Below are 20,366 nucleotides of genomic sequence, written 5' to 3'. Positions count from 1 at the left end.
AGACTGGAGGATAGCTAATATGCCTTTATTTAAGAAGGGCAGCAGGGATAAGCCAGGGAGCTACAGGCCGGTGAGCCTTACATCAGTGGTGGGAAAGTTATTGGAAGGGATTCTGAGAGACAGGATTTATATGCATCTGGAAAGGCATGGTCTGATTAGGGATAGTCTGCATGGCTTTGTGCATGGGAAATCATGTCTTACGAATTTGAGTTTTTCGAGGCGGTGACCAAGAGGATTGACGAGGGCAGGGTGATGGATATTGTCTACATGCACTTCAGCAAGGCCTTTGACAAGGTCCCGCATGGTAGGCTGGTCCAGAAGGTTCGAACACATGGGATCCAGGGTGAGCTAGCAAATTGGATACAAAATTGGCTTGGTGATCGGAGGATCGGTGCTGGGCCCTCTGTTGTTCGTCATATATGTTGATGACTTGGATGTGAATGTAAGGGGGGGGGCATGATTAGTAAGTTTGCAGATGACACCAAAATTGGTGGTATAGTGAACAGTGAAGAAGGGATATAGATCAACTGGGAAAGTTGGCAAGGGATTGGCAAATGGAATTTAACGCAGACGAGTGTGAAATGATGCATTTTGGGAAGTTAAACCAGGGCAGGACATATACAGTGAATGGCAGGGCCCTGGGGAGTGCTGTTGAGCAGAGACCTTGGGGTGCAAGTACATAGTTCCCTGAAAGTGGCAATGCAGGTAGACAGGGTGGTGAAGAAGGCGTATGGCATGCTTGCCTTCATCGGCCGAGGCATTGAGTACAGGATTTGGGACGTCATGTTACAGTTGTACATAACGTTGGTTAGGCTGCATTTGGAGTACTGTGTGCAGTTCTGGTCGCCGGACTGCAGGAAAGATGTGATTAAGCTAGAGAGGGTGCAGAAAAGATTCACAAGGATGTTGCTTGGTTTGGAGGGCTTGAGTTATAAAGCGAGATTGGATAGGCTGGGTCTGCTTTCCCTGGAGCGGAAAAGGCTGAGCGGGGACATGATAGAGGTATATACAATTACGAGAGGCATAGATATGGTAGATAGCCAGAGTCTGTTTCCCATGGTAGGGGTGACTAAAGCTGAAGCGCATAGATTTAAGGTGAGAGGGAGGAGGTTTAAAGGGGATCAAAGGGGTAAATTTTTCACACAAAGAATAGTGGGTATCTGGAATGTGCTGCCAGAGGAGGTGGTGGAGGCAGGAACAGTAGCAACATTTAAGAGGCATCTGGACAGGTACTTGAATGAGCAACGCATAGAGGGATATGGAATTAATGCAGGCAGTTGGGATTAGTATAGATAGGCATTATGGTCGGCATGGACGTGGTGGGCCGAAGGGCCTGTTTCTATGCTGTACGACTGACTCTGTGAGGAAAGGTTGAGCAAGTTGGGCCTATACTCATTGGCGTTTGGAAGAACGAGAGGTGATCTTATTGAAACGTTAAGATTCTGAGGGGCTTGACAGGATAGATGCTGAGGGGATGCTTGCCCTCATGGGGGAATTTAGAATTAGGGAGCACAGTTTAGAAATAAGGGGTCTCCCATTTAAGATGGAGATTAGGAGGAATTTGTTTTGAGTGTGGTTAATCTTTGGAATTCTCGTCCCCAGAGAGCAGTGGAGGCTGGGTCATTGAATATATTCAAGGCTGAGTTAGACAGATTTTTGATCGACAAGGGTGTTGAGGGTCACGGGGGCATGCAGGAAAGTGAAGTTGAGGCCACAGTCATATCAGCCATGATCTTATGAATGGTGAAGCAGGCTGTAGGGGCCGAATGGCCTACACTTCTATTTGTTAACTTTAATGCCAAAGCTAAAATTTGATCATAAATGCATGTAATACTGAAGAAAATAAACATTAATATGTGGAAAGAAAATGTTGCCCCTTCAAATTGAAAATAGAAGCTGAGTCTTTTGACATTCATCATGATCTTTAACCAGTTGAGCGGAGGGGACCAATAAATGGGACTGGAGAGCTAGTGTTCAGTTGGATGAACTGTTTTTTGTTGCTGACTTGCACAGTAGAAGGGGTTGGTTTTCAATGAGATTGGTAAAGTTGTAGCAAATTTTTACTATGGTATCGAAACACAGTACCTACTTTGTACGTCTATAGAAACTATAAGGTTTGATTTAAATTATGTCAGAAGAGGCCCTACAGGAAATTGTTTACAAAGTGAATGCAAGGAGTATGGAATATGGATAAAGAATGAATGTGTAGAAAACCAAAACAATGGTGTTGAGCAGGGACCTAACCCCAGAAGTGAAAATTGAAGTAAAATGGACAAGTCCTGGAACAAGTGAGAGGTTTGCATACTGTTACGAGTGCTTTCTTTTTTTTAAGTTATGAGGATTTGTGTTTTAAAACTGAAAAAAGATTCCATAGATGCTGGAATTTTGTTTTTTTTCCCCAAGAGGTTATCAGAAGGTATTTTGGACTTGTACACACTGGAAGGCACCTGTTTTCTGATAAATACCCAGCATGGGGCTTTTTTGACTTGGGGAAGATGTATACAGAGAAGTGACTGGTCGAGATTTTTGGGTTCAGGAGGCTTGACATCTGAGATGTTTTTGGTTTCGCTTTGGACAGGCGGTTGGGGTATGGACAGTGTTCTGAAAAGGAGTAAAAGAATCAACCTGCCAAGGACAACTCCCAACTCGGCACGTTCACCTCTTTGAAAAATCTTCCGGTTTTTCCATCTCTCTGAGACGCTCTTAGAAGCGAGTGTAAGAAATAGAGAAATTAATGCTGCATTCCTTCTACAGGGCCTGCCTGAAACCACTGTTGCTGCATTTCTCCTGGAAACCCTGCCCAAACTGAACTTCAGCATTGCCTGAAAAGAACTGTTCTAGGAAGATCCCAGTGACGGCTGTCTCCGAGTATTTCGGATGCTAAACCAAAACAAAGGACTTCTGACATCTTCCCATATCTTTTTTCTTTCTTCAAGAATTAGGAAGTATTTGGCCAAGTATTCTTTTTGTGTGTACTTTTTATAATAGAGCTCGAAAGAGTAAATCTCTTCATTTTTTCGGTTGACCGGTGTGTGTGGGACTAAGGTATCTATTAATGCTTTACGTTGTTATTAGTTAAGACTTGTTTTATAATCTGATTTTGTTTATTAAAGAAACATGGTTAGTGTATTTTATTCTCGGGTAAAAATAGAGTCCATGATTGACTATCGGTAACTGGAAAAAAGTTTAAATATACGTTGCGACCTGTGGAGAAGTGGAACTAGAAAAACAGTGCATTCTTCCTGCCTTGGTTGTTAGAATACCTTGGACTGCTTATCACAGATGATTGGAGATCTGACTGAGATCCAAAGGAGAATTAAGATAGCCAAGACCAGCTTTGTCAGAATGAAGGACTTGTTAACATCAAAAAAACTGACCCTGAATCTTAAGAGAATGCTGAGGTGCTACATTTTGTCATCCATTATATGCTTTGGAGACATGAACAACAAATAGAGACTGTTAGGTATTCGAGATGTGGACATATCGGAGAATGTTCTGCATATCTTAGACAGACTGATGAAGTGCTGGAAATGGCTGGTGAAATTAGTGCATAACATCAAAGAGAAGAATACAATACTTTGATCACATCATTAGAGCAGAAGGTAGACAGACGATTATTGGAAGGAAAGATTGATGGAAAATGTAGGAGAGGGAAGCGGAGAAGGAAATGGCTGACAGATATATTGGACTGGGTGCAGTTGACATATGCAGAATGTGTAAGAACAGCACAGGGCAGACAGATAATGATCCATGACAGTCAATCTTCTGGGAAGATGACACCAACAAATGAACGAATCCCAGATGTGTGTTGCATATCTGTCTGTGGGAAGGGTGTTGTAAATAAGCGTATTGTGAAAGCATATGATTGGGTCGCTAAGAATTGGAGCTGAATGATGGCAGTACAGATTCAGCGTCAAGGTTGACTGCTGCTTCTTGATTCTTATTAATGGGACTGAATATTTGGAGGAGAAATTTCAATTAGGATGTAGTTTAGACTCTAACGCGTCTGAATTTGCAAAGTGCTCTGTTCAACGACTCTTAAGCTCCACGCTCGTGAAGAGCCATGGAAACAATTTTGTGTCTATTCTCTGAAGTCTGTTATGACTCTAGAAGATGGAACTGGAATGAGGTAGAAAAGCAGCCAAGAATGCAACAGCAGCAGGCATCACTGGCAGTTTATTTAAACATTACAGAATGAGTGACCTTTTAAACAGTTGCGTGTTTTCTTGCTGCAGTCTCATTTTGAGATTATAAGTAATATTGCTTTGGAGAGTTGTTTGTTAAAGGTAATGTACCTTATTAGATTAGATTAGAGATACAGCACTGAAACAGGCCCTTCGGCCCACCGAGTCTGTGCCGAACATCAACCACCCATTTATACTAATTCTACACTAATCCCATATTCCTACCAAACATACCCAACTGTCCCTATATTTCCCTACCACCTACCTATACTAGTGACAATTTATAATGGCCAATTTACCTACCAACCTGCAAGTCTTTTGGCTTGTGGGAGGAAACCGGAGCACCCGGAGAAAACCCACGCAGACACAGGGAGAACTTGCAAACTCCACACAGGCAGTACCCGGAATCGAACCCGGGTCCCTGGAGCTGTGAGGCTGCAGTGCTAACCACTGCGCCACTGTGCCGCCCTGCGCCACTGTGCCGCCCTATAGTTCTTGCAAAAGCCTCGACCCTCTGCCTCTGACATCTTGTTCTGTGTCGGCAGGAAACTCCAGAGTGAAGATTAATGAATAGTGTCTGAACTCTATATGCACATTTCTGAAATCTCTAAGCCATCCTGAGATGTTCAAATTTGTTTGACATTAAACAACATTTACTTGTGTTAAAACAGTCTGATCCTCTTAATTCAAAGTCACTTGAATATCATTCTAATTTTTAGGACTACATTCCTACTACAATATTTATCTCATTTTGAATGACTGGTTAATTCAAATAAAGTTAGTATAAAAATGACTAATTTATCAGTACACTGTATATACATTGTGAAGGATTAACCATTCAATTAATAGAATTTCTGCAGTTATCAGTTATCAAATAATTTTGGCCAAAATTACTTGATAACTGGCAAAACTTGAGGTTCAAATGTCTGATTCTTAATAGAGAGTAACTCAAAACCGTATGTATGTAACACTTTATAGACATTACAAATACATTTGAAGGCAAGTTTGTTAAATACTGCTTGTTTTTCAGGCAACCCCACTATTTTTTGAATTGTACAGTAACGGTCCTCTGGGAATATTCTTTCTGGGACAGTAGACCTTAAAAGTTCTGATATTGTCTGATGAAACCGATTTATCCCAGGAGAACAACATTTATTAGCATCATTTCTCTTCCAGATATACATCAAGGATCTGGACGTAGGTATAGGGGGGCATAATTTACAAGTTTTGAGGTAACATGCAGCTGGAGAATGTAATAAACAGTGAGCGGGATCAGAGCAAACTTCAGGAGGACATCTGGACTGGTGAAATGGGCAAACGCATGAAGTAAGATGCAGAGAAGTGTGAAAAAATGAAGATGCAGTATAAATTGGGACTATAATAAATGGGGTGCAAAAACAAAGAGCACTGGGGGATCACCCACCTTTGAAGCTGGCATGACGAGATGAGAAAACTGGTAATATATCATATGGGATCATTGACTTTATAAATAGAGGCATAGAGTACCAAAGAAAGGAAGCATGGTAAACCTTTATAAAGCACTGTGTAGGCCTCATCTGGGTACTATACTTTAGGAAGGATAATAAGGTCTTGGGGAGGCTGCAGAAAAGATTTACCAGTGTGGTACCAGGGATGAGAGATTTCAGTTGTGTGAGACAAGAGAAGCTTGCATCGTTCTCTTTAGAACAGGGGAGGTTTTGGAGGAATCGATACGCGTCTTCAAAATTTGAGGTTTTGATATTGTAGATGGGGAGGAACTGTTTCTACCTAGGAGGCTTGGTAGCTGGAGGGCACATGTGTAAGACAATTAGCAAAATAAAAAGGGGCAATGATTTTATTTTTTGAGAGTTATGATCTGGGTGCAATGCCTGAAAAGGTGGAGGAAGCAGATTCAGTAGTAATTTTCTAGAGAGTTGGATACATAGTTGAAAAGGAGAAATATGAAGGGCTATGGGGAAAGAGCAAGTAGAGTGGAATGAATTGGACACAGTGGGCCACATCCTGTACCTAGATTTTAAAATTTGGCTATGTTTTTGATGAAATGAGGCAGAGAAAGAACTGCAGTCAGAGCAGCTTAGTGAATGGCCTGTAATTGCATATTAGTTGGTGTTTGAAATGGCATACAAGGGAAAATAGCACCGATTACTGTGCCTCGCCAACTCAAATGTGAACAGAAGGATGTTAATAGTGCTAATACTATTTACATGGAGTTCAGCACAGTAAAAGCTATGTATTTTGCATTAAGTACATTTTTGCTGCAACCATTGGCTTGCTTTTTTTATTAATTAAAAAGCAACACTGATCCCCATGCTGAAACATCTTTTTTGTCTAAGCAAATAGAGAAATTGTCATGCTGCCAAACCACTTTGAGTATGTGAGGGCTCAGGATTTTTGGAGTAGTTTAGTTGTTCACAATCATCTCTCTATTCCTCACGCTCTCTGAGGCATCAATTCCTGCTGGATACAGTTGCATGAGTGTAGACAATCACCCAGTACCTTGCAGTCTAGCTGTTGAGTATTAAGTTATTTTACTAGAGGCTATCATTAAACTTGATGGCCACTCGATGTCCACACACAACTAACTTTCAACACAGTTTGCTGAATAGTAATAAGTTGGCTGTTTTTTGTCTGTCCTCTTTCGCCCCATATCCATGGTTCAAAGGTCATTAATAGCACCCTTGTTGCTAAACTTGGTATCGAGCATCGACTCAATTTTGGACCTTCCTGATTTGTATGGATCAGTGCCACACCAGGCAGTGAATTTACCAGCTAAGCGTTTACTTTTTAAAGCTCATCCATATAGTAACTAACTTCTGTTAAAGACGTCTCAAACTTTCAGGCACACTGGTAACGAAGGCCTAGTTTCATTTAGGATGTCCTGTTCAAAGTCCTTAGTTTGGCTTTATTTCCAATAAGCAAAGTTAACATTTAAACTGGCTGCGCGTTTCCCCAGTACATTTGGTTTCCATTCTCCATGTTTCCTTTTCAACTGCAAAATTAAGAACTAATCATCTATCACTAGTGTTTTTGTTTAATTGCTGTAGGTAAATCATAGTTATCGGATAATATATATTTATTTTCGTTAACAGCAAGGGGACGACATAGTCTTAATGGCTGAAGCTCTGGAAAAGATTTTTCTTCAGAAAATTTCAGAGATGCCACAAGAAGAGATTGAAATACCTATACAGCCTACCAAAGGATCACGGGGTAGAGGCAGAAAAGAAGCAGGTATGTGTTTTATCCTGTTAGCTTAGCCGTGTGTGTGTGTGTGTGTGTGTGTGTGTGTGTGTGTGTGTGTGTGTGTGTGCCATGAGGTGCTGTTTTGCTAATACATTTGACTCCTGACTTGAAGAATGTTAGTTAATTTCCATTTTGAACATGTTGCATCATTGTGGGTTCTCTAAGACTACTGGAGTAATGCTAAATTTGAAAATGGCATTACACTTTGCACATACATTGGGTACTTGATTATGAATGAATTTCATCTTTGGTCACATAAGTTACTGTAAATTGTCAAACCAGCTTCTCTGGCTGTTTGTTTTTCTCCCCCTTCCTGTTATCCAGTTTCCCTTAACTACACACCACCTGCTCCCAATTCTCTTCCAGTGCAGCTCTGAAATGGCTGTTAGATGAACTCAAGCTGAGTTTACCTCAGACACTTGTTCAATGCTTTGTGCAGCAGAGTAAATGAAATCCAGAACCCAGTGGTATGGTGCATATTCCAGCATGTTTTTGACATTGGCTATGTTTAACTTAGTGATGGCACATACAAGTGTCATTTTATTTTGGAGATGGTGGGGCAGCATTGAAAAAATGTTTTCCAGTTAGTTTGTGTAAAGCATGCCACTTTCTTTTGCTGCTGAAGTCCAGTGGCTTGATCATTGTGTTTTTTTAAAAAAAAGGGTATATATACATTTAATGTAGGGCATTCAGAAATTGTGCTGGCTTGGTGTATGTAGCTCAGAACCATAAGAGAAGACTGGAATGTTGACCACTAGCTCCTGAGCAGTGCTATCAAAACTGCAGTAAATATTCTTTGAAAATAACTTTTCAGCATGTAGTTCCATGAATGGTTCCTCAAACAAATCTCACACCTAATCAGGAACAAAGTTTTCCCTCAGCTCATGTTAAAATGTGACAAATTGTATTTCTTAAGGCTATTAATATGCACAAGTGAGCTAAATGGCAAATAGCATTTTGTTTAATTTGAATTGCATAACAACTGCTAATAGGTGTTATACCCCACATGCCAGCAGCAAACAAATAACTGGTGCCCTGAAATCATGTTTGCGATATAAACTGGAATTTCAGTGTTAACACCATTAGCATATTGGTCACAGTTGTGCAGTATAAACATACCTAAATGGCATGGATGAAGTGACACAATAGGTTAATGAACATCCAGAAGAGACTGTTTAACATTGCATGTCAGAATCACAATTGTTACAGCACAGAAATAGGCCTTTCAGCCTATTGTGTCTGCGCTGGCTTTCTGAAAGAGCAACTTATCTAGTGTCACTCCCCCTGCCTTCTCTCCGTAGCCCTGCACATTCTTCCTTTTCAGATAACAATCCAATTCCCTCTTGAATGCCTGAATTAAACCTGCCTCCACCACGCTCTCAGGTAGTGCATTCCAGATAGAATTGGCAAAATCATAGAATGGTTAGAGCACACGAGGCCATTTGGCCCATGTCTGCCGGCTCTCTGCAAAAGCAACGCACCTAGTCCCACTGCCTTCCAAATTTTTTCTCAGATAATTATCCAATACCCTTTTGAAAGTCATGATTGAATCTGTTTCCACCACACTCTTAGTCAGTGCATTCAGATCCTAACCACTCACTGTGGAGGGGGAGAAAAGCTTCGTCATGCTATAGGAACATAAGCGGAGGAGTCGGCCACTCAGCCCATCAAGCCTGCTCCACCATTTAATACAATTATGGTTGATCATCCCATTGGTATTTAGAAACCTGTCGATCTCTGCTTTAAACATGCTTCTACAGCCCTCTGGGGTACAGAATTCTAAAAGATTCACAACACTGAGTAAAGAAATTTCTCCTCATCTCAGTCCTAAGTGACGATCCCTTTCTTTTGAAATTGTGTCCCCTGGTTCTAGACTGCCCAACTAGGGGAAGCATTCACCCTGTTTATCCCTTTAAGTATTTTGTAGGTTTCAATGAGATCACCTCATTCTTCGAAACTCTAGAGAATACAGGCCCAGTTTCCCCAATCTCTCTCCATTAGGACAGTCCTGCCATCCTGGGAACAAGTCTGGTGCACCTTCGTTGCATTCCCCCTATGGCAATAATATCCTTCCTAAGGTAAGGGGACCAAAACTGCACGCAGTACTCTATAAAATTGAAGCAAGACTTCACTGTTCCTGTACTCAAATCGTCTTGCGATAAAGGTTAACATACCATTAGTCTTCCTAATTGCTTGCTGCACTTGCATGTTAGCTTTCAGTGACTTATTAACACCCAGGTCCCTTTGTACATCACATTTTCTAATCTCATAGCATTTAAGAAATACTCTGCACATCTGTTCCTTCTACCAAAGTGGATAACCTCACTTTTCCACGTTCTGTTCCATCTGGAATGTTCTTGCCCAAGTCTGTCTAAATCCCCTTGAAGCCGCTTTGCATAGTCGTCCCAACGATTCCCACTTAGTTTTGGGTCATCCGCGAACTTGGAAATATTACATTTGGTCCCCACATCCAAATCATTGATTTATATTGTGAACAGCGGGGCCCAAGTGCTGATCCTTGCAGTACCTCACTAGTCACAGCCTGCCAACATGAGAATGACCCATTTATTCCTACTGTTTTCTGCCTGTGAACCAATCCTTAATCCACGCCAGTATATTACCTCCTATCCCATGTGCTTTTAATTTTGCTAACCAACCTCCTGTGGGGGACTTTATCAGAAGTCTTTTGCAAATCCAAGAATACTATGTCCACTGACTCCCCTTTATCAGTTCTGTTAGTAACATCCTCAAAAATACTCCAACAGGTTTGTCAAACATGATTTCCCATTCATAAATCCATGTTGACTATGCCCAATCAGATCATTATTATCCAAGTGTCCATTTATCTCATCCTTTAGAATAGATTCTAGCATTTTCCCTATTACTGTTGCCTTTTGGTTCTTTTGCCATTCACCTTAAATTGGTGTCTTCTGGTTCTCAGCATTTCCGCCAATCGGAACAGTTTCTCCCTATCTACTCTGTCCAGACCCTTCATGATTTTGAACACTTCTATGAAATCTCCTCTCAACCTTTTTCTCTCGGAGAACAACCCCAGCTCCTCCGCGCTCTCCACGTAACTGAAGCTCCTCATCCCTGGACCCATTCTCGTAAATCTTTTCTGCACCCTCTCTAATGTCTTTACCTGCCACCTTCCTAACCACTTGCTGCGTGAAAGTTTTTCCTCATGTCGCCGTTGCTTCTTCTGCCAATTAGCTTAAATCTGTGCCCCCTTGTTATTAATCTTTTCACCAGTGGGAACAGTTTTTCCCCTACCTACTCTGTCCAGACCCCTCATAATTTTGAACAAATCTATCCAAACCTCTTCCCAACCTTCTCTTCTGTAAGGAAAACAGTCCTAACTTCTCCATCTATCCATGTAACTGAAGTTCCTCATCCCTGTAACCATTCTCATTAATCTTTTCTGAACTCACTCTAATGCTTTCACATCTTTGCTAAGTAAGTGCCCAGAACCAGACACAATACTCCAGTCGAGGCTGAACCAGTGTTCTGTACAAGTTAACATAATTTCCTTGCTTTTGTACTCTATGTCCTTATTAATGAAGCATATGATGATGTACGCTCTATTAACTGCACACTCGACCTGTTCTGCCACCTTCAACGATTTATGCACATACATCCAGGTTCTTCTGCTCCTGCACCCCCTTTAGAATTGCACCCTTTATTTTATATCGTCACTCTGCGTTCTTCCTACCAAAATGAATCACTTCTCTGCATTAAATTTCATTTGCCACTTGTCCGCCCATTCCACCAACCTGACTGTCCTTTTGAGGTTCTACACTATCCTCTTCACAGTTCACAATGTTTCAAAGTTTCATTTTTGCCAGATTTTATTCTGCAATCTTTGTTTTGAGGCTGGTTATTTTAATGCCTTGTTTTAAATTTGAATTCCACCATTTTCTCTTCACTTTTAATTTTGTCTAAAGGGCATGCTTGCACAGACACCAGTTCAAAACTACACTCTCTGATGGAGAATATTCTCTGCCTGCATGAACTTCTTGTAATTCATTGGTTATTCACAACCAAAAAAAGTCAAGTACATTTGCTGCCACAGAGCTTCATAAGCAATTAACAAATACCCATATTTTTCTTTTTGTAATTCTGTGCTGGAGAGCTTTTTAAAGAAAAAACTTGCATTTATATAGCACCTTTCATGACCTAAGGATGTCCCAAAGCACTTTACAGCCAATTTAGTTCATTTTGAAGTGTGGTTGTTGTTGTAATGTAGGAAACGTCGTAGCCAATATGCGCACGCCAAGCTCTCAAACTACAATGCGATAATCAGATAATATGTTTGTGATGTTGATTGAGGAATAAATGTTGGCCAGGGCTTTGGGGATAACTCCCCTGCTGTTCGAAATAGTGTCATGAGATTTCTATGCATCCACCTGAGCGCGCAGACAGAACCTCATTTAACGTCTCATCTGAAAAAGGCACTCCCTCAGTACTGTACTTGAGTGTCAGCCTAGATTTTTGTGCTGAAGTCTCTGAAGTGGGACTTGAACCCACAACCTTCTTGCTCAGGTGAGAGTGCTACGGAGTCGCAGCTGATGTGTAGTAGAACTTCTCACAAGTTCTCCAAAAAAAAAAGCCATTGTGTGTGCATCTGTGAATGTATGCATATACTGCTTAGGGAATGTTGTATTGCTAAGCTGTGGTCAAAAGAAAGGGAATGGATTCATCCATTGTGTTCTGCTAGGCAGGAGCTCCTCGTGCCTGCTGTCCACCTCATCCAGGCTCAAACTATGCTTAAATTGTCGAACAGCCAACTCATGACTGCCCGACTGGGTGCGGTGGGGGGGGGGGGGGGGGGTTGGGGGGAGCTGAGGTTAGAGAGCAAAACATGGTTTTTTGGATTCCAGGTGGCTCCAAAATGGGGACATGTTAACCGATTTATGTGGCAGATTTGATAGTTTAATCTGGCCACACTTCACAGCAGTTGTTGCACTTTAGATGAATTAGATAGCCTGGCTTATTAATGAGATTTGAGGGGCTGACCTATCAGTGGGAGTTGGGGTTCATTCCACTGAGCTTGATGCAAGACAGAACCCGAATAAATTAGGCTGTTCCAGACTGGACAAACGGGAGGAAATTGTTGGTGTTGTTGTGCTTCTCATAGTTTCTTAGTGTACTCTGGAGTGTCATTAGCCCTTGACTATTGTCGACCTGTACCTTACTTATGGAATTCCATTCCTAAACTCCACTTCAAAATACTCTTTAAAACCTAACACTTCGACCAAGCTTTTGGCCTTTTGCTCTAATCTCCTTATGTGGCTTGGTGTCACATTTAAGCTGATAGTGCTCCTGTGAAACATCTTGTGACGTTCTATTACGTTAAAAGTGCAGTATTAATGTAAATTGTTAGTTCACTGGACTTGGGTAGTGTGTACTGACAGAACATGCCAGGCAAATGCAAAATTCACTTGTGGATTTCTCAGTGGTTTGGAGACGGTTAAACATGGTGAGCTCTTGGGCAAGTCAGGCACCTGGCTAAGAAAACCAAAGAAAATCTCTTGGCACGTGGATTCTTTTGAGTTGGTAAGCAGCATGGCTGATCACAAATAGTATCTCTGCCATCCTATCAAACCCCAGCTGTGAAATTTGTGAACTTTGAATGTAATATAATGCTGTAAGATTATTAATCAACCTATATTAGCTTGTTTGAATCAGATATTCAACCTTCCAAAACGCAAAGACACCGCATCAAGCTGCTTAGACAATCAATTCTTGCCTTTAAGGTTAAGTAGACAACTGCAAATTTCACTGTCCTATAAATGAGCAGATCATCTTTTAATCCAAAAATCAGCAGGCAGCCCTGCTTATGGATTGAGTCTGCAGCAGCTTTCTCTAACTTATGCAGCTTCACAATCTGGAAATCTAAGACTCTTTTAAACTTGTATGTTGGTTTTCTGTACATATTGGCCATGGATGAAATTCTTTAAATAACTTCTTGGTTAGATCACTAAGAATTTGCAAAATAACTCCCTTCACTAGGCCCCATCAGTGGACTGGACAGAACCACTGTCATGCAAGGCTCTCTCTCTAATGGCAATACTGTGGGATCATATTGCTACATCTGATCTGCCAGTACTGATGTAACTGATCAGACGGGATCACTACACAGGGTGCAGAGTGCTACAGTATTTCTCTGTCGTGAATGATGCAGTCTTGTTTATATTGACGGTGTTTGTTAAAGCTTAACAGCTTTTCTGAGGGATTATGGAAAAATCTGAACATGACCAGTTTTGAGGTTTTCGAAGTTGACAGTAATTTCCAGAGCATTCGTAGAATACTAACTGCTTTAATTTATATATTTTTAAAAAATCAATCGGAAACCACCTAAATAGTGTGGATCAAGGCCATAATAGATTAGTTTGTGAATTTTCCTGTGTATGGGTGGGTGGTTTTTGTTCTGGAAGCTTCCAAATGCTTTCTTTTGGCAGAATTTGACAGCATGCCAGGAGCATATTTGCATGTGTTTCCCATGCCAGTGTTCTCTCGGGAAGTGAGAAGAAACCAAAAGGCCACCATAATGTTTAAAGAAAATACATTATTGCATGTATATAGCATTTTTCACATCCTCGGAGCATTGCATAGTACTTCGTTGCCAATAAATGATTTGAAGTGCCGTCATCAGTGTTTACAAATTCAGGAAGCTGGTTTGTGCATAGCAAAATACCACAAACAAGGCAAGATAAATTGCTAGTTAATTTACATTGCTGAGGGCTAACGTTGGCTATGGCACCAAAGCTTTCTGCAGTTTAAATATTGCATTTGTAACTTTTCTGTTCATCTGACCAGGCAAACTGTTTAGCATCCCATCGCTAAGACAAATGCTGATATTGGTTTCCACCTATTTGCAGTACTTTTCTGAATCAAGGTCTTAATGGAATATTACTGCGACAGCCATCATTAGTCACTAGTATGCAATTCAATTAAATGCTCAGTAATAGTCAGAATCCTTAAAGGTACCTGGCGAAACTAACTGCTGTATGCCAGACATGGTCTTTGAAACCCATCATGCACATATTTGTTTGACCTTTTTGGCTTCTTGTGGTCCAGTGGTAGACTGTTATTTCACACAGGGCTAGTGACCTTTGTATTACGGTGCTAGACCCTCGATTAGTTTAAATTAATAGATAGGTAAAAGTTGCAAGATGATATGCGAATGCAGAAAAATTGTGCAGGTTTATTCTATTTTAAAATTCGGATTCTGAAAGTTTGTTCTCTTCTCTTCCACCTCCAGTATAGATTAGAAAGGAGGAGATCTACCAAACTAGAGCTGGAAATGAGACATTAGGCAAATATATTCAAAGTCGTGTCTATTTGAATGGATTATAGAATGTATTTCCTTAAGTAATTGAGAAATGCTACAGAAGATTATAGTTCACTGCACCCATATGTTGGCTACTGATGTGCCCTAAACATGCACAGTTTCTCTTGACACTATCTCAAAACCTGAGACATGGAGTTATAGACTGCCTTGATTGAATCATTGATTTTGATTTGTCAGTTCTCTGGACTAATCAAAGCTGTCTCAGTTGGAGAATAATCTTTTCTGCACAACTTCTCCATAAGTCGTTCCTTTATGGAATATGAACACACAAAGAATGTTTGTTAACCTATGTATAATAGTCTTCCACTAGTAAATGTGGTACAACTTCCATTTAGAAACATCTCTTCCACATCAATCAGTAAATGAGCTTTTTAGTGCATGTCACCAATTCTTTCTCTTTACTGTTGCATCTTCCCAGAACTGAGACTTGCATGTGAAGTGGGAGAAGTATCTCAGTGCCTAATTCTGAAAAGAATAGTGTCAGTGGTTTTACTTTAAGTATTAACTGATGTATTTAATGTATAGATAAATGGTCTGTAATGGATGTGAATAGTTAATCCTGCAGTTATCTGGAGAGCTATTTCATCTCTTTTGCTGGAGTTGAGTATTCATCAGTTTAAATATTTAATAAAGATTGCTGTCATTTTGTTTTCTTTTAGTTCAGTCTAAACCCAACATTTCAACTGTACAGACTGTCACACAGACGACAGTGCCAGCATCGGCACCAGCACAGCCGCCGCAGCAACCACCACCCCAGCGGACGCCTCAGGCATCTCAGCCAGCGCCACCACAGCCACAGCTTCCTTCAGTATCGGTGCCGGCACCCACGCCCCAGTCATTTCCTCCAGCGACTCCTGACTTGATTGTCCAGCCACCCACGACGACAGTGTCGCCACATACATCAGCTCCCCCAATGCCGACCCTCACTCCAACAACGGTGATGACAACAGCGTCACAGCCTTCAAAGGTAGATAGCCCTTCAGTACTACTTGTAGTAGTATTCTTTCTGTTCTCTTCCTCCGCCCACCCCCCCCTCCCTCCCTGCCACTCAAGCTTGTAGAGAAGTCAGTGCAGCCTTGGATAAATATCCACAAGCAAGACCCAATTTATTTATAATGTGTACTTGAGTATTTCTCAAGTCAAGGGTAAGCTGCTAGATAACTGACTTAAGCCACAGACTTTGCAAAGGTTTTCTGTAGTGTTCCCTATTATCCATATTATAAAAGATGAATGGGTATGAGATTCATGAGTGCTTCAGACTGGATGTTGGGGGAGCGGGTTGAGTATGAAGCTCTGAGGAAAAAGAGCACCAAAAAAAAAAAATGAAGGCCAATGTGCTTGTTTAAACTGGAGCATATTATGAATGAATTGTGAGCAATTTTCCCAAGCATTGAATTCTCTGAAGACATGTCATTGTGTTTCAAATTCCATTTTTTGTAGCTGGCCTAGCAGTGCAGCATTTGAAACAGTTGATGAAAATTTGGGGGACGTTTAAGACAAACCATGTCTGAGAATGCATGCCATCAGCCATGGTTATGGTTTTCATCTGCTCCTGGTTAGGTTGTGCTTTTTGACCCCGAGATCAAAAATCTACTCAAGTCATCCCTTCTCTCTCCAAAGCTTTGTGTCGTGCGTGTCTGCATCATCAATCACAATGATAAATTATATTGCATCATACACACTGTCTGGTAGGTTGGCATGTTTGGACCTAATATGCGCTCTTTTCTTTCTCTTCAAGCATAAAAAGGGTGTGAAAAGGAAAGCTGATACAACAACTCCGACAACCAATGTTGCAGTGAAGAGTCGAGAGTCCTCTCCATTAATGACCGAACCCAAACCTGCAAAGATCCCATCCAGAAGCGGAAGACCTCCAAAACCTGCTAAGAAAGAAATGCCAGACTCCCAGCAGCAACATCATTTAGAGAAGGGTGGGGGTGGAGGTGGTGGGGTTGTCGGTAGTGGCGGAGGTGGTGGGGTTGTCGGTAGTGGCGGTGGTGGTGGGGTGGTTGTTGGCAGTGGAAAAGTTTCAGAACAGTTGAAGTACTGCACTGGCATTCTTAAGGAAATGTTCGCCAAGAAGCATGCAGCCTATGCCTGGCCCTTCTACAAACCTGTGGACGTAGAAGCCTTGGGACTGCACGATTATCACGACATTATTAAACATCCCATGGATCTCAGTACTATTAAAGTAAGCCAATACCTTACAGTCTCTTGTAGCTGTAACTTTAGAGCTTGGATTGTGAAGCACCATTGAATCTGTCCTGTTGATTTTTTTTTGAGGTCTGCTATATCTCACTATTTTAACAAAGTGATTGAGAAATACCTTGAGTGACATTTTTATATTGTACACCTCAAGACATTATACAGGCGCAGACCCAAAGACGTGGTTGAAGTCAATTTATGTTGCACAGGATGATGCCTTGATGTATCTTTCTGGTTCCTAGAACACATGTATGTAGTTAGTATAACTATCGAATTGGACCCAGAGGAGTGTTGAATTCCTGCTGCATTTTGGATTTGATCTCAGCTGCTCTGAGGTCCTCTTTGGTCTGGGGAAACTTGAGATTAAGAAAATAATTTTAAGCATTCTTTTAATAGCATTTTACATTGATCAGCAAAGGTTTCTTAATGCCAAGGAGATTTAAATACTATTTGAATAGTCACAAAAATTGAGAATAAGAACTTGAAGCAAAAAGGTTTATTCAGCATATATCTTTTGAGGAAAATGTGTGCTGAATACTGAAATCTAGTAAAACTTGTCTACACTAATTCAAAAACAATAAGGGAGGGTGTAAAGGGAGTGGAAAGCAGAACTACAAGTTATCTGGTAATCACCCAAGTCACGAGCTCCATGGTTAAATAGGAAAGATAACCCTATTCACCTGTGCCTGCAATCTCTTTGCAAAAGAGAAAAGTAATAGGAAAAGCATTAAATCAAGTTACAAATTACAGTAAATTATATTCATTGTATCAAGTGCCTTATGGAGCACTTAAACTCCTATTGACTCTAAAACGTCATTCAAAGCTCAACCTACAGAAGATATTAAAATTGTATTTCAAGTTTGTCCGTGAAACAGATTGGTAAGTCATGAGGTTGTTTACTCTTGGTTTCCCATCCTAATTATTTTCATTAACAAAACAGGACATTCCTTCCAATTAAACACAAATGAGTGCTATAAAGAGAATACTGAATGGACAACTGCTGTGTGGGTTTTATTTCAAGTTGTGAGGTTGATTGTGACTGGTCACTTTGCAGTCAACCTGATTTGAGAAGCAGAAAACTGTAGTGCATGGAATTGTCTTGCTGAGGTTTAATGATGAGCTGCACCTGAGTGTCTTTGTGTGTGTTTGTCAATGACCATCCTAGAATGATGACATCTGAGTCCAGCCAGTGCCCTGATTCCAAATTAGTGTTGATTATGGCATTGCATCTATAACTGTTTTCTATGCTTGCTTCCACGCACCCCCCTTGCCCCCCTTTTTAGAAATGGCAGGCATCTAGGATGAGAAGTATATTTATAAAATTAAAAATCAGCTTTATTAAATGAACACTTAAGTGTTCAAAACATCAAGAAATACGACTGTCGTAGTTTAATCGCAGTCCGGCCTATTGGGTTTGTCCTGGAATTTCACACTTATGCAAATCTGTAGCAAGCTTGCAACAGCTGTCAGTACAGCATGATATTTACTGTTTCAGAAATGTAATGTCTTATCCTCCCCCTTATTAAAGAGCATAGACCTTCCTTTACTCAAGTTGCTTGATGTTGTGAAGCATTAAATTGCCAACAGATTGGTAGCTGAATGTAATGCAGATTTCCTTTTGATGTCAATTCAATGTTTGGAGCACTGCACTTGGATTGTTGGTAATGGCTTTATCATGCTGAGTGCACTGGTTTAATTTATTTATCACTGGCTGAATTTATGTTCCTGCACCCCTTAATCCAAATCTTGGATGTGCTGCAGGAGTGATGTGCTAGATTGAGTCCAAGCATCTTCCCATGGTGATTGGATGAGATCATGATGTAACTGGTCTTCATGACTGGCTAATTTGTGGGGGTAGCCGGAAGCATAATGCTGCCTGAAGGAGTTGCATGGACTGGCAAGTCAAAGAACTGGGAAGCAATTGAAATCATGGAAAATGAAAAAAGTTAAGAAAAGCTTGATTCCAGTGGCATGTGACGAATGGATACTCTGTGTGAGCATGAAATTTCTTTATACTGCTTTCATTAAGAATTATGATTCCATGTTAAAGCATCCACTCTAAACTGATGCACACGTATTGTCTTCACAAAAGCAGAGGGCTCTGCTAATATCACAGTAAAAGAGGAGGTAATAGACAAATTGGATAGGATAAAAAAAAATTAGGTACTTAAAAGGTTGGCAATGCTCAAAGTAGAAAAGTCACCTGGCCCAGATGGTATACATCCTAGATTATAAAAGGAAATAAGGGTAGAAATAGTGGAAGTTTTGGCCCCAGTCTTCAAATCCTCATATGAGAACTGCCAGAGGAGTGGAGAGTTGAAATTTTACACTGCTGTTCAAAGAAAAAAGGGCGAGGAATAAAGACAGTAACCTGCAGGTCGGTCAGCTTAAAATCACTGTTGGGGAAACTCCTAGAGACGATAATCTAGGATAGAATTAGTTAAAATATAAGGTAATCATTGACACCCAGCAAGGATTTATTACTGGGAAATATTGTTTGATATTGTGATCTTTGAAATCATGGAGAGTTGATGAGGACCATTTTGTTAATGTGTCTATAAACTTTCAGAAGGCGCTTGATGGAGTACCATGCCATAGACTTGTTAGCAAAATTGAAGCCGATGGCATTCAAGAGGCAGTGGCAGCATTGGTGCAAAATGCGCTGAGGAACAATAAGCAGAGAGTGATTGTGAACAGTTGTTTTTCAGACTGGAAGGAAGTAAACAGTGGTGTTCCCAGGGGTCAGTATTAGGGTCATTGCTGTTTTTGATATATTAATGATCTGGACTTGGGTATGCAGGGCATAATCTCACAGTTTGCAGATAATCTCTCAAAAGTAGTAAACTGTGAGGACATAAACTGGTGAAATGGACAGGTACATGGCAATTGAAATTTAACACATGTGGAATGATGCATTTTGGAAGGAAGATGAGAGGCAATATAAACCGATACAATTTTTAAATGTGCAGTAACAGAGAAACTGGGGTTGGGGGGTGGTTTACCTATAGAAATCTTGAAGGCAGAACAAATTGGAGGCTTTTAAAAGAAAATGCATATAGGATCCTTCGCTTCATAAATCGAGGCAGAGTATGAAAAGAAGGAAGTTGTGCTAAATCTTTATAATTCATTGTTTAAGTCTCAGCTGTAGTCCTGGGCTTTACTTTAGGAAGGATGTCAAGGCCTTAAAGGATGCAGAGATTTACTAGAATTTTATCAGGAATTAAGGACTTCAGTTACTTGGAGAGAGTAGGGAAGCTGAGATTGCCCTGAGAGCAGAGAAGACTAAAGGGCGATTTAATCGAGATTCAGAATCATTAGTGGTTTTGAGTGAGAAGCCATTTCTACTGGCAAAATGGTCAGTAACTGAAGAATTTAAGGTAATTTGC

General features: G+C 40.7%; 1 protein-coding gene across 8 annotated transcripts in view; it reads left to right on the top strand.

Moving 5' to 3' along the window:
- The window catches only part of brd4 (bromodomain containing 4), a 218,749-nt gene that overhangs the window by 108,700 nt on the left and 89,683 nt on the right, over positions 1–20,366 (top strand). For all 8 annotated transcript variants that reach the window (XM_068020994.1, XM_068020995.1, XM_068020991.1 and 5 more), the window contains 3 exons: positions 7,274–7,412; positions 15,438–15,745; positions 16,517–16,966. In XM_068020994.1, coding sequence (XP_067877095.1) covers positions 7,274–7,412; positions 15,438–15,745; positions 16,517–16,966 — 897 coding nt within the window. The remainder of the gene's footprint in view (positions 1–7,273; positions 7,413–15,437; positions 15,746–16,516; positions 16,967–20,366) is intronic.

The sequence above is a fragment of the Heterodontus francisci genome, chromosome 43 (genome assembly GCF_036365525.1).
Source record: "Heterodontus francisci isolate sHetFra1 chromosome 43, sHetFra1.hap1, whole genome shotgun sequence".
NCBI lineage: Eukaryota > Metazoa > Chordata > Chondrichthyes > Heterodontiformes > Heterodontidae > Heterodontus > Heterodontus francisci.
This window is presented reverse-complemented; position numbering and strand designations above follow the sequence as displayed.